This window comes from Oncorhynchus mykiss, chromosome 10 (assembly GCF_057628025.1).
Source record: "Oncorhynchus mykiss isolate SJ-2025 chromosome 10, ASM5762802v1, whole genome shotgun sequence".
In the NCBI taxonomy this organism is placed as follows: Eukaryota; Metazoa; Chordata; class Actinopteri; order Salmoniformes; family Salmonidae; genus Oncorhynchus; species Oncorhynchus mykiss.
Window position 1 is genome coordinate 76,392,500 of NC_143031.1, and position 22,043 is coordinate 76,414,542.

At 43.4% G+C, this 22,043-nt stretch overlaps 3 protein-coding genes across 6 annotated transcripts; 1 reads left to right on the forward strand and 2 right to left on the reverse strand.

Moving 5' to 3' along the window:
- Positions 1-744: 744 nt before the first annotated feature.
- On the reverse strand, positions 745-5,064 carry LOC110497242 (uncharacterized). The gene is made up of 2 exons (XM_036934076.2): positions 3,042-5,064; positions 745-2,729 (listed from the first exon to the last, which is right to left on the reverse strand). The coding sequence occupies exons 1-2, from the start codon at positions 3,337-3,339 to the stop codon at positions 1,672-1,674; spliced, it is 1,356 nt and encodes a 451-aa protein (XP_036789971.1). The 5' UTR covers positions 3,340-5,064; the 3' UTR covers positions 745-1,671.
- Positions 5,062-17,233, reverse strand: LOC110497229 (uncharacterized). 4 transcript variants are annotated; one of them, XM_090187977.1, is made up of 4 exons: positions 16,589-17,233; positions 8,636-8,772; positions 7,756-7,852; positions 5,062-7,504 (listed from the first exon to the last, which is right to left on the reverse strand). In XM_090187977.1, exons 1-4 carry the CDS (start codon positions 16,869-16,871, stop codon positions 6,294-6,296), a joined length of 1,728 nt encoding a protein of 575 aa, XP_090044103.1. In that variant the 5' UTR covers positions 16,872-17,233; the 3' UTR covers positions 5,062-6,293. The 4 variants fall into 4 exon arrangements, with proteins under 4 accessions (XP_090044103.1, XP_090044102.1, XP_090044100.1 ...); XM_090187976.1 differs by having other exon boundaries at positions 8,321-8,772; XM_090187974.1 differs by having other exon boundaries at positions 8,264-8,772.
- Positions 16,605-21,589, forward strand: LOC110497231 (uncharacterized). The gene is made up of 4 exons (XM_021573232.3): positions 16,605-18,231; positions 18,478-18,611; positions 18,971-19,067; positions 19,316-21,589. Exons 1-4 carry the CDS (start codon positions 17,955-17,957, stop codon positions 20,548-20,550), a joined length of 1,743 nt encoding a protein of 580 aa, XP_021428907.3. The 5' UTR covers positions 16,605-17,954; the 3' UTR covers positions 20,551-21,589.
- Positions 21,590-22,043: the final 454 nt, after the last annotated feature.

Consider the following 22,043-nt stretch of genomic DNA (forward strand, 5'->3'; position numbering starts at 1 on the left):
CATTTCAATTCAACTAGTTTTTGATTTCTCCCTGACCAAGATGGCTGCCATTTGGCCCCCCGTATGGAACTTTGCAGTATCATGACAGAGCCCATCTAGTAATTTCATAGGATATCTATATATACAGTGAAGTAGAAATGTTAGGTCCTGTTCCACATCTAAAGCGAGGCGACGCAACAACCAATAGTTGCATGCCACGTCATCGAATGTGTCGTCGACTGACAAATTGCTGTAACATACCGTATGATGTGGTGAGCTGATACTACAAATACCTTTCCAGGCGTTTTAAGATCTGTCAAGCGTTAGCAGCATCTAAGCTTTGGAACGCATACATTATTTTCCCAAGAGATATACATTACACTGCACATTTCTCATCACAACTGAAAACGTATTAACACTGTTATATTTACCAGTAGTAATAAAAGAGCCTACCTTTAACGTAATACTGTGGACACAAACCACACAATCAGCATTGTCCCAGAGTGGTCTGTTAGCAGGACCAGATGTAGTAGTCTCTTTAAATGCCTGTTTGTGTGTTTTTGTGAGTCCAAAATTGTGCCCTATCACCTATATAGTGCACTACTTTTGACCAGAGCCCTATGGGTCCTGGTCAGTGAAATATCACCCTATCCCCTACTTTTGACCAGAAAAGTAGAAAAAGTAGTACCAGCATAACTACACCAGGGAAGATAATATACCCGACACAGTACTGAATCAAATAAATGACAGAAATCAGACACAAAATAACACGCTTGACTGCTTTAATTTGGATTTAAAAACCACAAACAAATCCTAGGCCTGTATCTAGTTTAGACCAAAACTATTTCTTCAGTCACCCCATTTACTTCTAAAATAAAACTATTGTATCCATCCCTTGTATGTTATACTTCCAATGGGAACAGTGCACAGCTTTGATTTTGATTTCACAATGCAACCATGCTGTATGTTCTCATAAAAATCTTTGTTCATAAAGATATATATATTTTTTTATCCACTTAGTTCATACAAAAACAATCTCCATTCACAAACAATATTGACCTTATTCACTCAGCAGCCATTGTTCATTGACCGAGGTATTGTTTTATGTTACATTTTCTAGGGTATACATATTCCATGACATGTTGTATAGGCCTACATTTGATGTGGGACACTCAGAAGAACATGGACAGAGCATTGTCATGTGCTCAGATTTTAAAAGACAAGCGTTGATTAGCTACCACACTAGCCATCTATGGTAGAACATTCATCTGAGAACAAGGTCTAGAGAAACTTCAATTCACTTATAGAAATGTAAATGACTATACATTATTATAAAAACTGTAGACAATACCATGGGGAAAAGACAGCTTATCTATCCTACATCATGTCTAACTTCATATCAACAGCATTGATATAAGGGTATAACAAACTATATACTATTTATGCAATAACATGGGTCAAATGAACAACCAACACCCCTGGAGCACACTCCTCCCCACCCACTCCGCCCCACACTCCTCCCCACACCCACTCCGCTCCACACTCCTCCCCACACTCCTCCCCACACCCACTCCGCTCCACACTCCTCCCCACTCACTCCGCCCCACACCGACCCACTCCTCCCCACACCGACCCACTCCTCCCCACACCCACACACTCCTCCCCACACCCACACACTCCTCCCCGCCCACATCATATATCATTCTCCATGTGAATCCTCTGGTGCCTCTTAAGGTTGCACTTCTGTGTGAAGCGTTTGCCGCAGTCCGAGCAGCTGTAGGGTCTCTCCCCAGTGTGAACACGCCGGTGGGCCTTCAGGTTGCTTAACTTAGTGAAGCTCCGGCCACACAGGGCGCAGATGAATGGCCTCTCCCCCGTGTGGGTCTGCTGGTGGGCCTTAAGGCTACTGGGATGGGGGAAGACCTTACTACACACTGGGCAGCGGAGGGCCAGCCTCCCAGGGTGGTGATGCTGGTGGTTCCCTTGTTGGGTTGGTGTTTGGGAGGAGGTGAGCCCTCCCTGGGCGGTCCCCCTGTTGTACATTGGGTAGCCGCCCCGCTTGGCAGCATCCCTGTATACTCTCATGCGCGGCAGGGTTTGAGCGCTGGGCTTATATTTGGAAGGAATCCTGTAGTTTAGAGAGCTGAAGACATGACAGCCCGATGAGGAGGAGGAGACAGAGGCCCCCGCTGTGCTGGGATTGGTTGGGGGAGCGAAATCTCTAGCTAGCTGCTTCGCCTCTGCCGATTCAGAGGACGACAGAGGCTCTCTTACCAGTCGTAGGTTCGACTGAGCTTGTCTGTGAACGTCAGTATCCGTGTCTAATATTCTATGGCCTATCCACACCGGTGAGGCTCTACTCCTCGTTCTGTCACCGTCATTACTGGGTCCTCTGCTCTGGTTCTGAGATGGCACTGCTAGTCTGGGTGTCTGGGTGACCTGTTGGACCTCTGGGTCCGCAGAGGGAAACCCAATAGAGTCCCCTGTACTCTGAACGAGTGTGTCTGAGTCCCGCTGCTCCTCTGTGTAGGTGTGAGCTGCAGACGGCTGTATGGCCACCTTGATTCTCCACGGCTCCATGTCCTCCTCCTTAACACTGCCTACCAGCGAAGGACTGGGAGCTGGAGGAGTGGGAGGAGTTGGTTTAGCTGCTACCTGTGATGACTCCACTGTTTCCTGTCCACAGCTTCTCCACCTGACCTCTGGCTCCTCCTCCAGCTTCAGGTCACACCCGCTAAGCAGAAGCAGACCTAGGGAGACAGGTGCAAAACGTTTTGCTACGGTGTGCAACTCATGAAAGCACTACTAATGAGACAACAACATAACATACACCCCCTGAACTCAAAGTATGTCTCGAAAAGTATAGGCTAATTGGTTATATTGTGGTTGTGGGAACCAACCTTAGGCTGGGAAAGAACAGTGGTAGATGAGCATAGCTATTTAGAAACGGTCATAGGGAGAAACAACCCATTTTGGAAACAGTTGCAATACCTACACATTCACCATTTACCCCTTGGTTATACCTAAAAGTATTTTGTTACTCAAAGGAAGCCCCCACTTACTGTCCTGTATTCCTGGAGGTCTGTCGTCTGTTTCCTCGTTGTAGACATCTGTCCTGCCACAGTCTACACACCTGGCCCTCTGACTGACATCCTTCAGCTGACTCTCTGCCCGCTGCAGCAAGATCCGCAGAGACTCCACTTCCTGGTGGCTCCGTGTCACTTCCTGTTGACCACGTCTTACCTCCTCCAGGAAGCCATCCTCCACCAGTCTGGTGATCTCATACATGGCTGACTTTAGGACCGTCTCCATGACTCCCGAGAGCTGGGTCTGGAAGGTGAGGACGAGGTTCTTCGACATACTGCTTGTGTGTCTTTTTCACAGATCAATTCACAGTGGGATCTGCACCAGGAGCAAGTCAGGACTGTGTGTGTGTGTGATCCTAAAGTGAATCTCTTCAGAAAGCCCTGTTATTCAGAATAAGTGGGTAGAAATATGCCATGTCTATCACATCGCGTATCTGTTTCTCTGACCAATAAGAGTGACAGCTCCTCCAGCTCGCTAACAACCAAGTGGCGAAGACCGTCCAGCGCAGAAGAGTGCAACATAGGTTCAATAAAACGGTCACATCGCAAAATTCGACTAGGTAACAAACAAGGTATCAGACAAAAATGGGGTCGCATCAGGCTTGCTAAAACAAATAGCTAGCTAGCTAACATGATACTGGTACAAGCCTTGTTACAAGTCAATAATGGAATATTTTGTAACATACAGTACTATTGATTAAAAACGTTATTACCAAAAGGCTGACAGCACTTCATGAACATGGGGTAGTTGTCTCCAGATTTTTGTTTAAATTGAAGAAAACGAAAAAAACATGCTAATCAACGATGGATTCCGGAAATTCGATTGTTTTCAATCGCACGTCACCCTTCTGCTGTACGGTGGCCCTGCGTGATCAACGTCCACATGGTAAGGGAACGTTTTATGAAACGCGTTAATAGAACAAGTGAAACCTTTTTGCGACAAATTATACATATTTGCGGGGTAGAGAATTACTTCGATAATTACTCCACTTCGTCTATCTATGATGAAAATATAGTTGTAAGCTATACAATTAGTTAAAAACATATTTACCAATGGAATTAAAGGGATTGCAAAAATCGCTGAAGTTGGACACTTTTATCTCCCTCACCAACTTCAAACATCTGCTATCTGAGCAGCTAACCGATCGCTGCAACTGTACATAGTCTATCGGGAAATAACCCACACAATTTTACCTACCTCATCCCCATACTGTTTATATTTATTTACTTTTCTGCTCTTTTGCACACCAATATCTCTACCTGTACATGACCATCTGATCATTTATCACTCCAGTGTTAATTTGCAAAATTGTAATTATTCGCCTACCTCCTCATGCCTTTTGCACACAATGTATATAGACTCTTTTTTCTACTGTGTTATTGACTTGTTAATTGTTTACTCCATGTGTAACTCTGTGTTGTCTGTTCACACTGCTATGCTTTATCTTGGCCAGGTCCCAGTTGCAAATGAGAACTTGTTCTCAACTAGCCTACCTGGTTAAATAAAGGTGAAATAAAATATTTTTAAAAATAAAATAAAAATATCCGGTACTTTGTACACTTTTCCAAGAAGTTCTGAAAGTAGCCCTCACGAGCCAAAAGTGGATACGATAATTGCGTACTACATCACATATGTGCAGATTTGTCACCATGTCATTGATCTCTCGCTTTGCTGTGTGTGCATCTTGCTAGCTGTCACTCGAATGGCAGGGGGACTGAAGCTCATTGGCTAAACTCGAATTGCTATATGGCTTATGCATGTGTTGAATGTTGAATGTTAGGGAAAATGGCCCAGCACAGCTTCCAGAAAAACAGTCACTTTCAAACTAGGGATTTCGTGGCTAATTGAGGTTAGACAGTAATTCCGATCATAGATTTTGCATGTATGAACTACAGATTGACACATCCAGCCCAAAGTGGGAGGCTTAAAAAATACTTAGTAGTCCTCAAACGTCAGTAGCACTGTCTTTAAGGAATGCTATATACACAGACTACATGGGGAGCAAAATATTTATTGTACATAAAAGACAATTACGGCAATTCAGGTTCAATTCATTCAGTTAAAGTATTATGTACAGGAAGAAAATGCATGGTTACAGTATGGGTAGGGGCTGTGGTAGAAAGCAAGCTTGATGAACAGAATACATGAGGCATATGCTGCATTCATGACATGTCGGAACTAACAAACTCAAAAAATGTACAACTTGGAAATCGTTGTAGAAAGATGATACCCAAGTTTCCCACTTGGAAAGTATCCAAATCAACCAATTGGAAGCTCTATGCAAATAACTTAATTTGAACTCTGAGGTTCCCAGTTTCCGACTTGCAGTGGTGGAAAAAGTACTCCAAAGTCATACTTGAGGTAAAGTAAAGATACCTTAATATAAAATGACTCAAGTAAAACTGAAAGTCACCCAGTAAAATACTATTTGAGTAAAAGTCTGAGAGTATTTGGTTTTAAATATACTTAAGTATTAAAAGTAAATGGAATTGCTCAAATGTAATTAAGTATCAAAAGTGAAAGTATGAATAATTTAAAATTCCTTATATTTTGCAAACCAGACAGCACAATTAATTTTTATTTTATTTTTTATGGATAGCCAGGGGCTAGGGTTAGGGTTAGGGTTAGGGGCACACTACAACACTCTGCCATGAATTTACAAACAAAGCATTTGTGTTTAGTGAGTCCGTCAGATCAGAGGCAGTAGGGATGACCAAGGATGTTCTCTTGATAAGTGCGTGAATTGGACCATTTTCCTGTCAAAATGTAACAAGTACTTTTGGGTGTCAGGGAAAATGTTAAAAAAAAGTAAAAAGTACATTATTTTCTTTAAGAATGTAGTGAAGTAAAAGGAGAAGTTGTAAAAAACATAAATAAAGTACAGATACACCTAAAAACGACTTAAGTAGTACTTTAAAGTATTTTTCCTTAAGTACTTTACACCCCTGCAGACGTCATGAAAGCAGTATTATTCTAATGTTTGGTAGGTTGGCATGGTCATTATGACAGACAATGTATCATTTAAGGCATACATTCTTATTCAACACATGGTTAGATTTCCAACAGCTCATATTTTCAATGTCCTTATTAATAAACAATTGATCAAAAAAAAAAATTTCCTCAATGTCAAATAAAATAATAACGAACCAACTAAGTTGAATGCACTAAAAGTAAGTCGCTTTGGATAAAAGCATATGCTAAAGAACAAAAATGTAACTTTTTTTTATTCAGTTCAGGAGATCCGGCCTGTGTTTGCGCTGGTGCAACTTCAGATGGTCCAGTCGTTTGAAGCGGAGTCCACACACAGCGCAGCAGTAAGGTCTCTCCCCGGTGTGGATGCGCAGGTGCACTTTCAAAATGTCTGCACGTGTGAAGCTCTTGTCACACATAGTGCAGCGGTGGGGTTTCTCCTGGGTGTGAATGCGCTGATGCAGCTTGAGGTTCCAGAGCCGACTGAACTTGTTCCCACAGATGGAGCAGCAGTAGGGCTTGTCTGTGGTCTGGCTGCACTTGTGCCTCTTCAGGTCGGAGAAGGAGGTGAAGCCCTTGCCGCAGTGGCTGCAGAGGTGGAGTCCCTCTGCCTGGTGGACCCGCTGGTGGACCTTGAGGTTGCAGGCCTGGGTGAAGGTCTTACCACACTGGGTGCAGGAGTATGGAGGCCCAGACCCTGACTCTCTACCAGTTTTATGTGTCTGCTTGTGGGCCTTGAGGGAACCAAAGTCTGGGAAGGTCATAGTACATTGATTGCAGGCATGACGCCTCCCCCCTCCTCCTGTTACCTGCTCTTGTGAACGATCTCTGAGGTTTAAAGAGAGTCCAAAGTCGTCAGCAGCACCATACAGGCTCTCTGTGTTGTTGTTGTGGGCTGAGCTTCCAGAGTGGATGGAGGTTAGCCCCCTGTGGCCGGCTCTGTTACCTGACTCTGGGACCCCGTGTTCTGGGTACAAGACACTGGAGTCCTGCAGGTACCCCTCCTCGTTTATCAACAGGCAGTTCCGGCCTCCCACCTCCGGGTGGGGGGATGGCGTTGGCGACCCCACCTGCTCCCTCCGGCTCTGATGGGAGCGAGGCATGTGGGAGCGATGGTGATGGTCTCCCCCCTCAGACCCCCCCAGGTTCACCTGGTAGTGACCCACAGCTCCGTAGGTCAGCGCCCCCAGACGAGACGGAGAACCAGGAAGCCTATCCAGCCCTTCCATGTCTAGAAGATGGTCGCTACCACCATCACCGCTGTAACCAGACTTCTCAAAGGCGCCCCCAAGGTCCTCCATGCTGTAACGAGGGCGGTAGAGAGGGTCGGTGGGGTCCTCTGGCTCTCCCTCGGGGCCCGGTGGTTCAGGCCCCTGGTCTAGAGCGGACCCCCAGTCATCCTGGCACCGCTGTAGATCCTGCTGAATAAAACTCTTACTGGGCCCCGAGACGTCTGAACCATCGGCCCCTGAAAACACAGGGGACATGAGGCATTAGAAGCATTAATATTTAAGACATTAGAATTACTAGAAACCGTAGTAGAGTAACTGTAATGTTAAATGTCTACTCACAGTTTCAAGTTGACTTTACATGTACAGTATAATAATTAATTAATTTGAAATGACACAGCATACTTACTATAAGTTACTCTCCTTATCATTCTCATCATCATAAAGGTTGGCTATTGTCTGTTATGTTTGTTGTAAACTCCTGACTCACCATCCAGGCAGAACTCCCATCTCTCCTGTAGCTCAGTGTTGTGGAGAGCCTCCTCTTTCAGCAGACTGTCCAGCTTCTGACCTCCGACCTCTGTGGACTGGAAGAGCAAATGATTCTGACTAAATGATGGATAAACTGACAGTGATTGAATAGAGCTGCCATGATGGTTCTATATTCAGAATTCTCCTCTGGGACCCCCAGACATCTCACAACTTTGTCGTAGCCCTGAACTATCATACCTGATTCAAGTAGTGAAGGGCTTGATGATTCGTTGACAAGTTGAATCAGGGGTTTTAGTTCTGTAACAGTTCAAATATGAGGAGAGGTTTGAAAAAGGCTGCCCAATTCTTCCTCACAATTCTAATATGTTCTTTAAAATATATTTCTAACTGAGTATTTTGTAACACTGCACCCTCCACTCTTCCAAGGTGTTTAGTCCCCTAGATACAAGAGGTTCTCCTAGAGCTGGTGGCTCAGCCTCCATGTGTTTAGTCAGTCCCCTACCTACCTCAGAGATTCTCCTAGAGCTGGTGGCCTCCATGTGTTTAGTCAGTCCCCTACCTACCTCAGAGATTCTCCTAGGGCTGGTGGCCTCAGCCTCCATGTGTTTAGTCCGTCCCCTACCTACCTCAGAGATTCTCCTAGGGCTGGTGGCCTCAGCCTCCATGTGTTTAGTCAGTCCCCTACCTACCTCAGAGATTCTCCTAGGGCTGGTGGCCTCAGCCTCTATGTGTTTAGTAAGTCCCCTACCTACCTCAGAGATTCTCCTAGGGCTGGTGGCCTCAGCCTCCATGTGTTTAGTCAGTCCCCTACCTACCTCAGAGATTCTCCTAGGGCTGGTGGCCTCAGCCTCCATGTGTTTAGTCCGTCCCCTACCTACCTCAGAGATTCTCCTAGGGCTGGTGGCCTCTGCCTCCTCCAGATCATTGAAGGTTGTTTCCCTGGCCACGCCCCCACAGCTGCTCCACTCCTCCCCTGGTACCTTCTCCTGCTTCAGGCCACGCCCCCTCTCCACACCTGGCCACAGGTAAACAAAGAGAACGTTTCATTTGGAGTAAAAGGAAAGTAACATTGTGGATAATGGAGTCACCTCACATCAGATGAAGGAAAGGAAACATCTTATTAAGATGCCACCACCACCCATGACTGACTCCTTTCTTAAACCAATACTGTCTGGTCAGTGATCACCAAAGTATAAAAGGTACACATTACAGCAGCCCATCTTCAGAGTGATTCCTCCATATGGCCATGTCCATGTAAAAGTACCCATGAGCACCAACATGTAAAGTTCATAGGAGCATGTCAACTCAAAGTTAAAAGTCTCCATTTGGGGGAAATGAAAGCCTAGATACTTCTCAACCATTTTCTATTTAAAAAACGAGGCCTGAGTATAAAGGCTTTGATTTCGAGTCAAAAAGACAGAAAAGGGGTCTTAAAAAACATCTAGCAGGAAAAAGTCTTACGGTATCAGAAATACATCAGAACACAATCATGTTGAAATAAAGACCCCTGTCAAGTAATAAACACATGTTTAGTTTTGGAGAAATGATTTGCCTTCTGTAAGTTTAAGAGACTTTGCCTTGTAATTCCTTAACCAAAAACATACACATGTTTAATATATTTTCTAATTTCTCTCCCTCATGTGGGAGGATAATGAAAGTTCACAGAAGTTACAAGTAATGGTATACCTACCAATTAGTTTGTATTTTTACTGATATCAATTTGTTTCTGAATTATTAAGTGATTAAAACGTGTTATTCTGTTACCAAATCAGTATCAGAATTACTGATACTCCAATTGAATTGGCTACATTGGGAAATCATTGTCTGTCCTCCCTTCTACTGGCATACTGTTATGTTCAGCTCATAGGATCTCCTGCTACTGTCCTCCCTTCTACTGGCATACTGTTATGTTCATCTCATAGGATCTCCTGCTACTGTCCTCCCTTCTACTGGCATACTGTTATGTTCAGCTCATAGGATCTCCTGCTACTGTCCTCCCTTCTACTGGCATACTGTTATGTTCAGCTCATAGGATCTCCTGTTACTGTCCTCCGCCCTGGCCTTGATTTTAACGTCCACAGGGGTCGTTTTGGGGGCTGGTCCCAAGTTGTTATATTTATCACCTGTGCTTTGTGCTATTTGCCTCATGACTCCTGCGTGCTTTGTTGACTATGAACTTGCTTGTTTACCCAACCGTGAGACAGTCTGTTTGTTCCCACACTCGGGACTCTGACTCTCTATTGGTTACACGGACTCTTGGCCTCCCATCCTATTCTAACTTACTGTACTAAATTTACTGTACTATTCTAACCACCTCTCACCAGCTTTGTATTCATGTTACCTGATGAAATTGCTGTACAATTTGATCTTGTTGCCATCTAATGCAAATTCAAATGTTATGAAATCAACACTGAAGAGCTCTCCCTGTCCTCTGCCGTGCCCTGATTGTATTACTGCTGATTATATCTGGAAATGTGCATGTACAGTACACCCTCACCCATCTACTGTTGCTAGCCCCAATTCTGATATCTGCTTCATTGATTTCTGCTCTCGTAAAAGTCTGGGTTTTCTGCATGTTAACACTAGAAGCTTATTACCTACAATTTATCAATTGAAAGTGTGGGTTCACAGCTCCAATCCAGATGTGTTGGTCATTACTGAGACGTGGTTAAGAAATAATGTTTTGAACACTGATGTTAACCTTTCTGGTAATAACCTTTTTCAGCAAGACATATTTTCCAAGGGTGGTGGAGTGGCAATCTTTACCAAGGAACGTGCTCATTTGTCTCCACCAAGTCTGTCCCCAAACAATTTGATTTGCTGGTTTTACGCATTAAAAACTTTCAAATAGCTCTTTGTTGACTGTTGCTCGGTGTTATCGACCACCATCAGCACCGGCCTGTACCCTAAATGCCCTAAGCTCTCTCCTTGCCCCTTACACTAAGTCTGTATTTGTCCTGCTAGGTGACCTAAACTAGGACATGCTTAAACCACCTGACCAAGTCCTAAAGCAATGGGACTCCCTAAATATTTATCAGATTATTACCAATCCCACAAGGTATGACTCGAAACACCCAGAAATGCTACTCTCCTTGATGTTATCCTTACAAATAATCCTGATAGGTATCCGTCTGTTTTTTTTTCTGTAATGACCCTAGTGATCACCGTTTTACAGCCTGTGTTCGTAATGACTGCTCGGTGAAACGACCTGTCCTGACTTGTCATAGACGCTTGCTAAAAAACTTGAATGAGCAAGCCTTCCTTCATGATCTGGCCTCTGTAATTTGGTGTAGAATCAGCTTGATCCCCTCTGTCGAAGACGCTTGGACCTTCTTTTTTTTATCTTTTCCAGTGGTACCGTTAACAAATACGTGCCCATAAAGAATATGAGAATTAAAAACAGGTTCAGTCCCTGGTCCGACTGTGATCTGGCAGAGTTATTCCACCTCAAGAATTCCATTTGGCAAATCGCTCAGCACACGCATACTCAGGCTGACTGGCTCTCGTTCAGGCAAGTTAGAAATAAGTGCACTCGGGCTATCAGTAAGGCCAAAGTTAGTTACTTTAAGGAGCAGTTCACTCTCTGTGGGTCTAATCCCAATAAATTCTGGCAAATTAAAGACCTGGGGAATAAACCCCCCTCCTCACAGCTGCCCATGTCCCTTAATGTTGATGATTTGGTTGTTACTGACAAGGAGCACATGGCTGAGCTCTTTAATCCCCACTTCATTAAGTCAGGATTCCTATTTGACTCTGCCATGCCTTCTTGCCCGTCCAAGATATTTTTATTGACTTGGCCAAAGCTTTTAATACGGTAGACCATTCCTTTGGGCTGGCTATTGAGTATTGGTGTCTCGGAGGGGTCTTTGTCCTGGTGCGCTAACTACCTCTCTCAAAAAGTGCAGTGTATAAAGTCAGAAAATCTGCAGTCTCATCCACTGCCTGTCACCAAGGGAGTACCCAAAGGCTCAATTCTATGCCCCACACTCTTCTCAATTTACATCAACAACATATCTCAAGCAGTAGGAAGCTCTCTCATCCATTTATATGCAGATGATAGTCTTTAACTCAGTCGGCCCCTCCCTGGATTTTGTGTTACATGCTCTACAACAAAGCTTTCTTAGTATCCAACAAGCTTTCTGTACCCATAACCTTGTTCTGAACACTTCCAAAAGAAAGGTCATGTGGTTTGGCAAGAAGAATGCCCCTCTTCCCACAGGTGTTACTACGACCTCTGAGGGTTTAGAGCTTGAGGTAGTCACCTCATACAAGTAATTGGGAGTATGGCTAGACAGTACACTGTCCTTCTCTCAGCACATATCAAACCTGCAAGCAAAGGTTAAATCTAGACTTGGATTCCTCTATCATAACCGCTCCTCTTTCATCACAGCTGCCAAACTTTTATTTATTTGATTTGAGATTTAAAATCTCTTTTTCAAGAGCGTCCTGGACAAGATAGGCAGCACCAAGTCATTACAAAAATTACAGACAGAGAACATGAAAAACTACAAGTAATCTAGTAAAAACCATTGAATTCACAAGAGTATAACAAAATCAGCCTCAAAATCCTTCATCTGTGATTTAAAAACACCAATCGGGACAAGTTCTTCCAGTTTAAAAGTATTTTGTAAGGCGTACCAAGACGATTGCGCAGAGTACATAAAAGCCCTTTTACCAAATTCAGTTTGGACATTTGGAACAGTTAGCAGGATAAGGTCCAACGAACGAAGAGAGTACCCACCACATTTCTGAACAATAAAAAGGTAGTAAACCCAAAATGGCTTTGTAAATAAAAGTATACCAGTGACTGAGCCTATGAGTGACTAGAGAAGGCCAGCCAACCCTGGTATACAAAGTGCAGTGGTGCGTAAGGGTTTTGCAGTTTAAACTAACCCTGATTCAGATAACCACCCTACCCATGGTAGATTACGGAGACGTAATTTATAGATCGGCAGGTAAGGGTGCTTTCGAGTGGCTAGATGTTCTTTACAATTTGGCCATCAGATTTGCCACCAATACTCCTTACAGGACACATCACTGCACTCTATACTCCTCTGTAAACTGGTCATCTCTGTATACCCGTCGCAAGACCCACTGGTTGATGCTTATTTATAAAACCCTCTTAGGCCTCACTCCCCCCTGTCTGAGATACCTACTGCAGCCCTCATCCTCCACATACAACACCTGTTCTGCCAGTCACATTCTGTTAAAGGTCCCCAAAGCACACACATCTCTTTTCAGTTCACTGCAGCTAGCAACTGAAACGAGCTGCAACAAACACTCAAACTGGACCGTTTTATCTCAAAATCTTAATTCAAAAACTCAATCATGGACACTCTTACTGACAGTTGTGGCTGCTTCACGTGATGTATTATTGTCTCTACCTTCTTGCCCTTTGTGCTGTTGTCTGTGCCCAATAATGTGTGTACCATGTTTTGTGCTGCTACCATGTTGTGCTGCTGCCATGTTGTTGTCATGTTGTGTTGCGACTATGCTGTGTTGTCATGTGTTGCTGCCATGCTATGTTGTTGTCTTAGGTCTCTCTTTATGTAGTGTTATGGTTTCTCTCTTGTCGTGTGTTTTGACCTATATATTTTTTTTATTTTTTATCCCAGCCACTGTCCCCACAGAAGACCTTTTGCCTTCTGGTAGGCCATCATTGTAAATACGATTTTTTTTCTTAACCGTCTTACCTAGTTAAATAAAAAACATGATACTTTACTGTACTGAGCTCTCTCTCTCTGTACTGTACTCTACCGTGGTGTAATGATGTCAAAACCTGTGAAACATAGACGTCTATGATTGGTTCAGATTTGGGCCATTCCGGACCAATCAAATTTGGTTTTGTTTGGGGGCGGAGCTCATTAGAATAATACACTACCGTTCAAAAGTTAGAGGTCACTTAGAAAAGTCCTTGTTTTTTAAAGAAAATATCATTTTTGGTCCATTAAAATAATATCAAATTGATCAGAAATACAGTATGATCATTGGTAATGTTGTAAATGACTACTGTAGCTGGAAACGGCAGTTTTTTTATGGAATACATAGGCGTACAGAGGCCAATTATCAGCAACCATCACTCCTGTGTTCCAATGGCACGTTGTGTTACCTAATCCAAGTTTATCATTTTAAAAGACTAATTGATCATTAGAAAACCCTTTTGCAATTATGTTAGCAGAGCTGAAAACTGTTGTTCTAATTAAAGAAGCAATAAAACTGGCCTTCTTTGTACTAGTTGAGTAGCTAACACAACGTGCCATTGGAACACAGGAGTGATGGTTGCTGATAATGGGCCTCTGTACATCTATGTAGATATTCCATTAAAAATCTGCCGTTTCCAGCTACAATAGTCATTTACAACATTAACGATGTCTACACTGTATTTTTGATCAACTTGATGTTATTTTAATGGACTAAAACTTGCTTTTCTTTCAAAAACAAGGACATTTCTAAGTGACCCCAAACTTTTGAACGGTAGTCTATATGCAATGGATGATATTGCATATTTCTACCTTTGCGTACCTATTCAGGATACATCACCATGAAGAGAATGACAATCATATCCATAATTATGCATTTCTGTGTAGTACACATCAGCGACCGATGATGTATTTCCATTACCGTAAATCTGTTATCGGGTGTAAATCCACTTAACTTACTGTAGTTCAATAACCAATATATTACTGTATACAGTGCCTTCAGAAAGCATTCACACCCGTTGACTTTTTCCACGTTTTGTGGTGTTGCAGCCTACATTTAAAATGGACTAAATATAGATTTTGTTTTTGTCAATAACCCATCATGTCAAAATGAAATTGTTTTTCTAAATGTTTACAAATTATTACAAAATGAAAAGCTGAAATGTCTTGAGTCAATAAGTATTCAACCCCTTTGTTATGGCAAGCCTAAATAAGTTCTGGAGTAAACATGTGCTTAACAAGTCACATAATAAGTTGCATGGACTCGCTCTGTGTGCAATAATAGTGTTAACAATCTTTTTTTAATGACTACCTCCTCTCTGTACCCAACACTTAAAATAATCTGTAAGGTCCCTCGGTCGAGCAGTGAATTTCAAACACAGATTCAACCACAAAGACCAGGGAGGTTTTCCAATGCCTCACAAAGAAAAGCACCTATTGATAGATGGGAAAATAAAGAAAGCAGACATTGAATATCCCTTTCAGCATGGTGAAGTAATTAATTAAACTTTGGATGGTGTAACAATACACCTGTAGTGGAATTTGACTGTCTCTTTCTGCTTACAGTCTCTCACACTTATCATACATGTTTTACCTGCTGCATAGACAGACAGGGTATTTGAGGTTCGCTCTTATAAGAATATTTTTAAGATAAATACACAACGCAGGGGAGAGGACGAGAGGACTAGACTTAATTGTCAATGGGGAATTGTCAAATAGTTGGTTGTCAGTTCAACAGCTGTTTAGAATGTGTTGAATGTCAGACCTGAACTCAGAGCTACGTGTGCCATGTTTTCATTGGTCTGTACATTGAGTCTGGAGCAGGATACTTGTTATTTGGCCATTGGCCCAGTTGTACTGCAAGGACTTCTGATTGGTCAACCCCAGGCTAGGGTGGGGGGGTTATAAGTGGCATCATGTTTCTTTGTTCTGTGGAGAAAAGCTAAGGACAGGGGAGACTGAACATCTATCACCCAGCATAACATCTATGATTTGTCCTTCTCAAATAAATCTACTTTTCTCCCCCAGATTTGCTTTGGAGTTAGTGTTATTGAAGAATAACATCAACTGCTAACACTCTCACAAGGTCAGGTCAGCGGGAGTGGAATTATTGGCTGAATACCCAGACTGTGGTTGCCAGGTGTTTTCTTCCTGAGCAGGCGGTCTCTGGGAGAAAACCCTTTGCTGAGAAACAATGTATTTGGCTATCTTTGTGTAACAAGAAGTGATAGTATAAACATACTGAGGGGGAAATACCTCATCAGAAAGTGCTGTTTGTCTGTAATCTCTCCGCTGGCCTGAATAAACACATTTATTTAAGCTTGACGTTGGGGTCCTTAGTGGTAATTTCCACAACACACCCAAAGATACAGGCGTTCTTCCTAACTCAGTTGCCTGAGAGGAAGGAAACCACTCAGGGAATTCACCATGAGGCCGATAGTGAATTTAAAACAGTTACAGAGTTTAATGGCTGTGATAGGAGAAAACTGAGGATGGACCAAGAACATTGGAGTTACTCCACAATACGAACCTCATTGACAAGAGTGAAAAGGAAGCAAGCCTGTACAGAATAAAAATATTCCACAACATGCATCCTGTTTGCAACAAGGCACTGTACAGAACAAAAATAATCCAAACCATGCATCCTGTTTGCAACAAGGAACTAAAGTAACACTTGAAAAAATTTGGCAAAGCAATTCACTTTTTGTCCTGAATATAAAGTGTTGTATTGGATTTGCCCAAAACATATTACTGAGTACCACTCTCCATATTTTCAAGGGTAGTGGCATCATGCTATGGGTATACTTGTAATTGTTCAGGACTGGGGAGTTTTTCAGGATAAAAACTAAACGGAGCTAAGCACATGCATAATCCTTGAGGAAAACGTGGTTCAGTCTGCTTTCCACCAGACACTGGAAGATTAATTCTCTTTTTATCAGGACAATAACCTAATAACCTGTATTTGCAACCATTTAAAAAAAACATGTTTTCACTTTGTCATGATGGAGTATTGTGTGTAGATGGGTGAGAAAAATATGAACTTAACACAGCAAAATGTGGAAAACTTATCAAGGGGTAAGAATATTTTCTGAAAGCACTGTATACTGTCTTCAGATTTCTCTCTCTCGTCACCTGTCTGTGAGGTTCCAGAGCTTCTCTCCTCGGCTTCCTCGTCAGCTCTCCCACAGTCCGCACACTTCCCCGTACGGCCGAGCTCTCTGTCCCCATCCGTACGCCTGTTCTCCGACAACTGCAGCCGCTTCTTGAGTGACTCGACCTGCTGCCGGCTCCGGGACACCTCCTTGAGGAAGCTATCCTCCACCAGCCTGGTGATCTCGTACATAGCAGCCTTGAATACCGTCTCCATGACTCCGGAGAGCTGAGACTGGAAGGTTACGATGGCTTCAGACATCATAGCAAACTGTCTATGTGTAGCTAGCTACAGTTAAGAGTTGGTAACGTTTAGCTACTTTTGTTCAGGTGAGTCAGTGTTACGATCCAGTCTAGCAAAAGGCTAGGAAGCTATCTAGCTTACGTTAGCAAGCTAGCTACTGTTGGAAGTTGTCTCTCTCCATGACGGTCCTGATAACATTTTTTATAATTTCGAGATTTAAGTTGTAGCATTTACTGTATATGAAGCTATTCGAATAAATATAAATACCAGAGGTATTTAGAGAAAACAAGGTTATGGTAGTTAGCTAACTAGCTACAGAGTCAACACAAAAAGCATCCACAAAACAACACGACTTCCGGAAACAAACCTACGAATCGGGTAGTGGGACACTCTACATTGGAACGCTCCTTACTGGAGAGAATAGACGACATTTATTTGAAGAAAAACTTTGTTTGTTCTTACGTTTACTGTAAATAATGTTCAAAATATAATATTGCTATTATTATAAAATCTGAATACTGATTAGTAGGCTATTTATCGTTTAAATTATTTACAGGAAATCTACAGGAAATCAACACGGAAGCGATTCATCCCGCCCACCGTATATTATCTGGAAAAAACGTTCAACCCCCATGCTCAGCAAGTGATTTCAACCTTTTGGTAATAACGATTTGAATCAATAATACCTAATGGTGCAAAATATCCCTTTATTGACTAACAACACGGCTGGTAGTAGCATGTTAGCTAGCTAGCTATTTTTCTTTAGCAAGCTGGATACGACCCCAGACAACTGTTACGTTGTGAACCTTGCAATTTGATCGTCTTATTGAACCTTTGTTGCACTCTTTTACGCTGGACTGTCTTCGCCACTTGGTTGCTAGCTAGCTGGAGGAGCTGTCACTCTTGTTGGACAGAGAAACAGATACGCGATGTGTCAGTAATAGACATGGCATATTTCTACCCACTTATTCTGAATAACAGGGCTTTCTGAAGAGATTCACTTTAGGATCACACACACAGTCCTGACTTGCTCCCACAAGCACAGATGTTTGGTGCAGATCCCACTGTGAATTGATCTGTGAAAAAGACACACACGCAAGCAGTATGTCGGAGAACCTCGTCCTCACCTTCCAGACCCAGCTCTCGGGAGTCATGGAGACGGTCCTAAAGTCAGCCATATATGAGATCACCAGGCTGGTGGAGGACGGCTTCCTGGAGGAGGTGTCCCGAAGCCGTGAGCAGGTCGAGTCGCTGAAGAAGAGGCTACAGCGGTCGGAGAACAGAGGAAGGGAGAGGGACAGAGAGGGAGGCCAGAGGGGGAAGTGTGCAGACTGTGGGAGAGCTGATGAGGAAAGTGGAAGCTCTGGAAACTCACAGACAGGTGAGGAGAGCCACATCTAAAAACAATATGGAGGATTCACTCTAAAGTGTGACTGATGTAATCTGTACTTTTCATACTTTGGTGATCAGGCAGTATTGGTTTAAGAAAGGAGTTAGTGGTATCTCAATAAGAGGCCTCCTTTCCTTCATCTGCATTAATGCAAAAAAGACTCCACAGCATCCACAATGTTGCTCTCGCCTTTCCTTTTACGTAAATAAAATGTTCTCTTTGTTTACCTGTGGCAAGGTGCGGAGAGGGGGTGTGGCCTGAAGCAGGAGAAGGTACCAGGGGAGGAGTGGAGCAGCTGTGGGGGCGTGGCCAGGGAAACAGCCTTCCATGATCTGGAGGCTGGGGCCACCAGCCTTAGGATAACCTCTGAGGTATCTAGGTGACTAAACACCTGTGAAGGGTGGAGGGTGCAGTGTTACAGGACATTCAGGTAGAAATATATTTCAGAAAACATATTAGAACAGATAGTCTGTCAGGAATAATTGGGCGACCTTTGTCAAACCTCTCCTCATATTTGAACTGTTCCAAAACTAGCTCACTTGATTCAACTTGTCAACGAATCATCAAGCCTTTCACTACTCTAATCAGGTATGCTAGTTCAGGGCTATGACAAAGTTGTGAGATGTCTGGGGGTCCCTGAGGAGAGTTCTGAATAGAGAACCATCATGTCAGCTCTATTCAATCACTGTCAGTTTATCCATCATTTAGTCAGAATCATTTGCTCTTCTAGTCCACAGAGGTCAGAGGTCAGAAGCTGGACAGCCTGCTGAAAGAGGAGCCTCTCCACAACACTGAGCTACAGGAGAGATGGGGTGTCTGCCTGGACGGTGAGTTGTTTACAACAAACATAACATAGACAAACATAACATTGCCTACCTTTAGGTTTAAGAGAATGGTAAGAAGAGTAACTGATAATATGCTGTGTCATTCCAAATGTATTCATTATTACACATGTAAAGTCAACTTGAAGCTGTAAGTACACATTTGACATTACAGTTACTCTACTACTGTTTCTACTAGTTCTAATGTCTTAAATATGAATGCTTCTAATGCCTCATGTCCCCTGTGTTTTCAGGTGCCGATGGTTCAGACGCCTCGGGGCCCAGTAAGAGTTTCAGTGAGCAGGAGATGCAGCAGTGCCAGGCTGACTGGGGATCCGGTCTAGACCAGGGGCCTGAACCACCAGGCCCAGAGGGAAACCCAGGGGACCCCAGCCAACCTCTCTTCCAACCTCGTTACAGCATGGAGGATCTGGGGGGTGGCTTTGAGAAATCTGGTTACGGCGGTGCTGGTGGTGGAGGAGGCCATCGTCTAGACGTGGAAGGGCTGGATAGGCTTCCTGGTTCTCCGTCTCATCTGGGTGCGCTGAGCTACGGAGCTGTGGGTCACTACCAGGTGGACCTGGGGGGGTCTGAGGGGGGAGACCATCACCATCGCTCCCACATGCCTGGCCCCCATCGGAGCCGGAGGGAGCAGGTGGCGTCGCCAACGCCACCCCCCCACCCAGAGGTGTGTGTCCGGAACTGCCTGTTGATCAACGAGGAGGGTTACCTGCAGGACTCCAGTGTCTTGTACCCTGAACACGGTGTCCCAGAGTCAGGTAGCAGAGCCGGCCACAGGGGGCTAACCTCAATCCACTCTGGAAGCTCAGCCCACAACAACAACACAGAAAGCCTGTATGGTTCCCCTGACAACTTTGGACACTCTCTAAACCTCAGAGATCGTTCACAAGAGCAGGTAACAGAAGGAGGAGTAATGGGAGGAGGGGGGAAGCGTCACACCTGCAATCAATGCACCATGACATTCTCAGACTCTGGCTCCCTTGAGGCCCACAAGCAGACACACAAAACTGGTAGAGTCTCAGGGTCAGGATCTGGGCCTCCATACTCCTGCACCAAGTGTGGTAAGACCTTCACCCAGGCCTGCAACCTCAAGGTCCACCAGCGGGTCCACCAGGCAGAGGGACTCCACCTCTGCAGCCACTGCTCCAAGGGCTTCACCTCCTTCTCCGACCTGAAGAGGCACAAGTGCATTCAGACGACAGACAAGCCCTACTGCTGCTCCATCTGTGGGAACAAGTTCAGTCGGCTCTGGAACCTCAAGCTGCACCGGCGCGTTCACACGCAGGAGAAACCCCACCGCTGCACTATGTGTGACAAGAGCTTTGCTCGGGCAGACAATTTGAAGGTGCACCAGCGCACCCACACTGGGGAGAGACCGTACTGCTGCGCTGTGTGTGGACTCAGCTTCAAACAACTAAACCATCTGAAGTGGCACCAGCGCAAACACAGGATGGATCTCCTGGCCTGAGCAGTGGTCTAGAAAACAATATTTTTGAGAAAGTGTTTATAAATAAGGACATTAAAAATATGAACTGTTGGAAATCCAACCATGTGTTGAATATGAATTAAAGTCTTACATTATGGACTGTCTATAAATTGTCTGTTATAATGATCATGCGTAACCTATGAAACATTTGAATGATGGGACATTCATATGCACGTGGGAAGTCGTAAGTCTGACATGATTGTGTTCAAGTGCATTTGAAGTCAGACCAATTCTTTAACCATTAAGATTTTTGCTAGCTTGTTTGATAGCTAACGTTGCTCATAAAAGTTATCTAGTTTTGCTTAACATTGACAGTACAGTAAAACTAGCTACATTATCCAAATTGATAAGTTTGTAATTGTCAAAATTGGATTTGTTGTCATGTTTTGGTTGAAAAGGTATAAGAGGTTTCCCACTTGTAATTACGACTTAGAGGGTTGCTCAAGTGAAACTTCCCAGTCCAGCCCAGGTTTTTACATACAAATAAAACACATTTTAAAGCAACTAGTTTCATCCCGCAGAACATAAAAACCAAGGCGTGAGACATGAACACAGTACACCTATATTTAAACTTGTTTTTAGGCTTCTAACTTTCCTTATAAGTAGAGTTAAAAACAAATTAGGACAAATAACCAGAATATGTTTCAAAAACAATTATTCAAGTCTCAATTCAAATTCCCTGTGCTCAATAATGCCAAGGTAACCTGTCTAAATGACTATAATCCTGTAATACTCACATCTGTAGCCTAAAATGCTTTGAAAGCCTGGTCATGGATCACATCAACGCCATCATCCCAGACGACCTGTACCCACTCCAATTTGCATACAGTCCCAACAGATCCACAGATGACACAATCTCTAGTGCTCTCCACTGCATTTTCCACTTGGACAAAAGGAACAGCAACAGTACATTTCATTGGCTAATGGCATTGTTAGGAAGGGCCCGTAAGTAAGCATTTCACTGTTAGTCTACACCTGTTGTTTACGAAGCATGTGACAAATAAAATGTATGAATTCAAAATTGTTCTTTTCTTTTGAGCACTACGTCATTCTCATAATTATTCCAAACAACAAAATCACCCCAAATGTTTACACAACAAAAGCTTTACATTTTAGTAATTTAGCAGATGCTCTTATCCAAAGTGACTTACAGTGGCTTGCGAAAGTATTCACCCCTATTGGCATTTTTCCTATATTGTTGCCTTACAACCTGGAATTAAAATTGATTTTTTTGGGGGGGGTTGTATCATTTGATTTACACAACATGCTTACCACTTTGAAGATGCAAAATATGTTTTCTTGTGAAACAAACAAAAAAAAATACAAAAAAAACGGAAAACTTGAGCATGCATAAGTATTCACCCCCCCAAAGTCAATACTTTGTAGAGCCACCTTTTGCAGCAATTACAGCTGCAAGTCTCTTGGGGTATGTCTCCATAAGCTTGGCACATCTAGCCAGTGGATGGGTTCCGCTG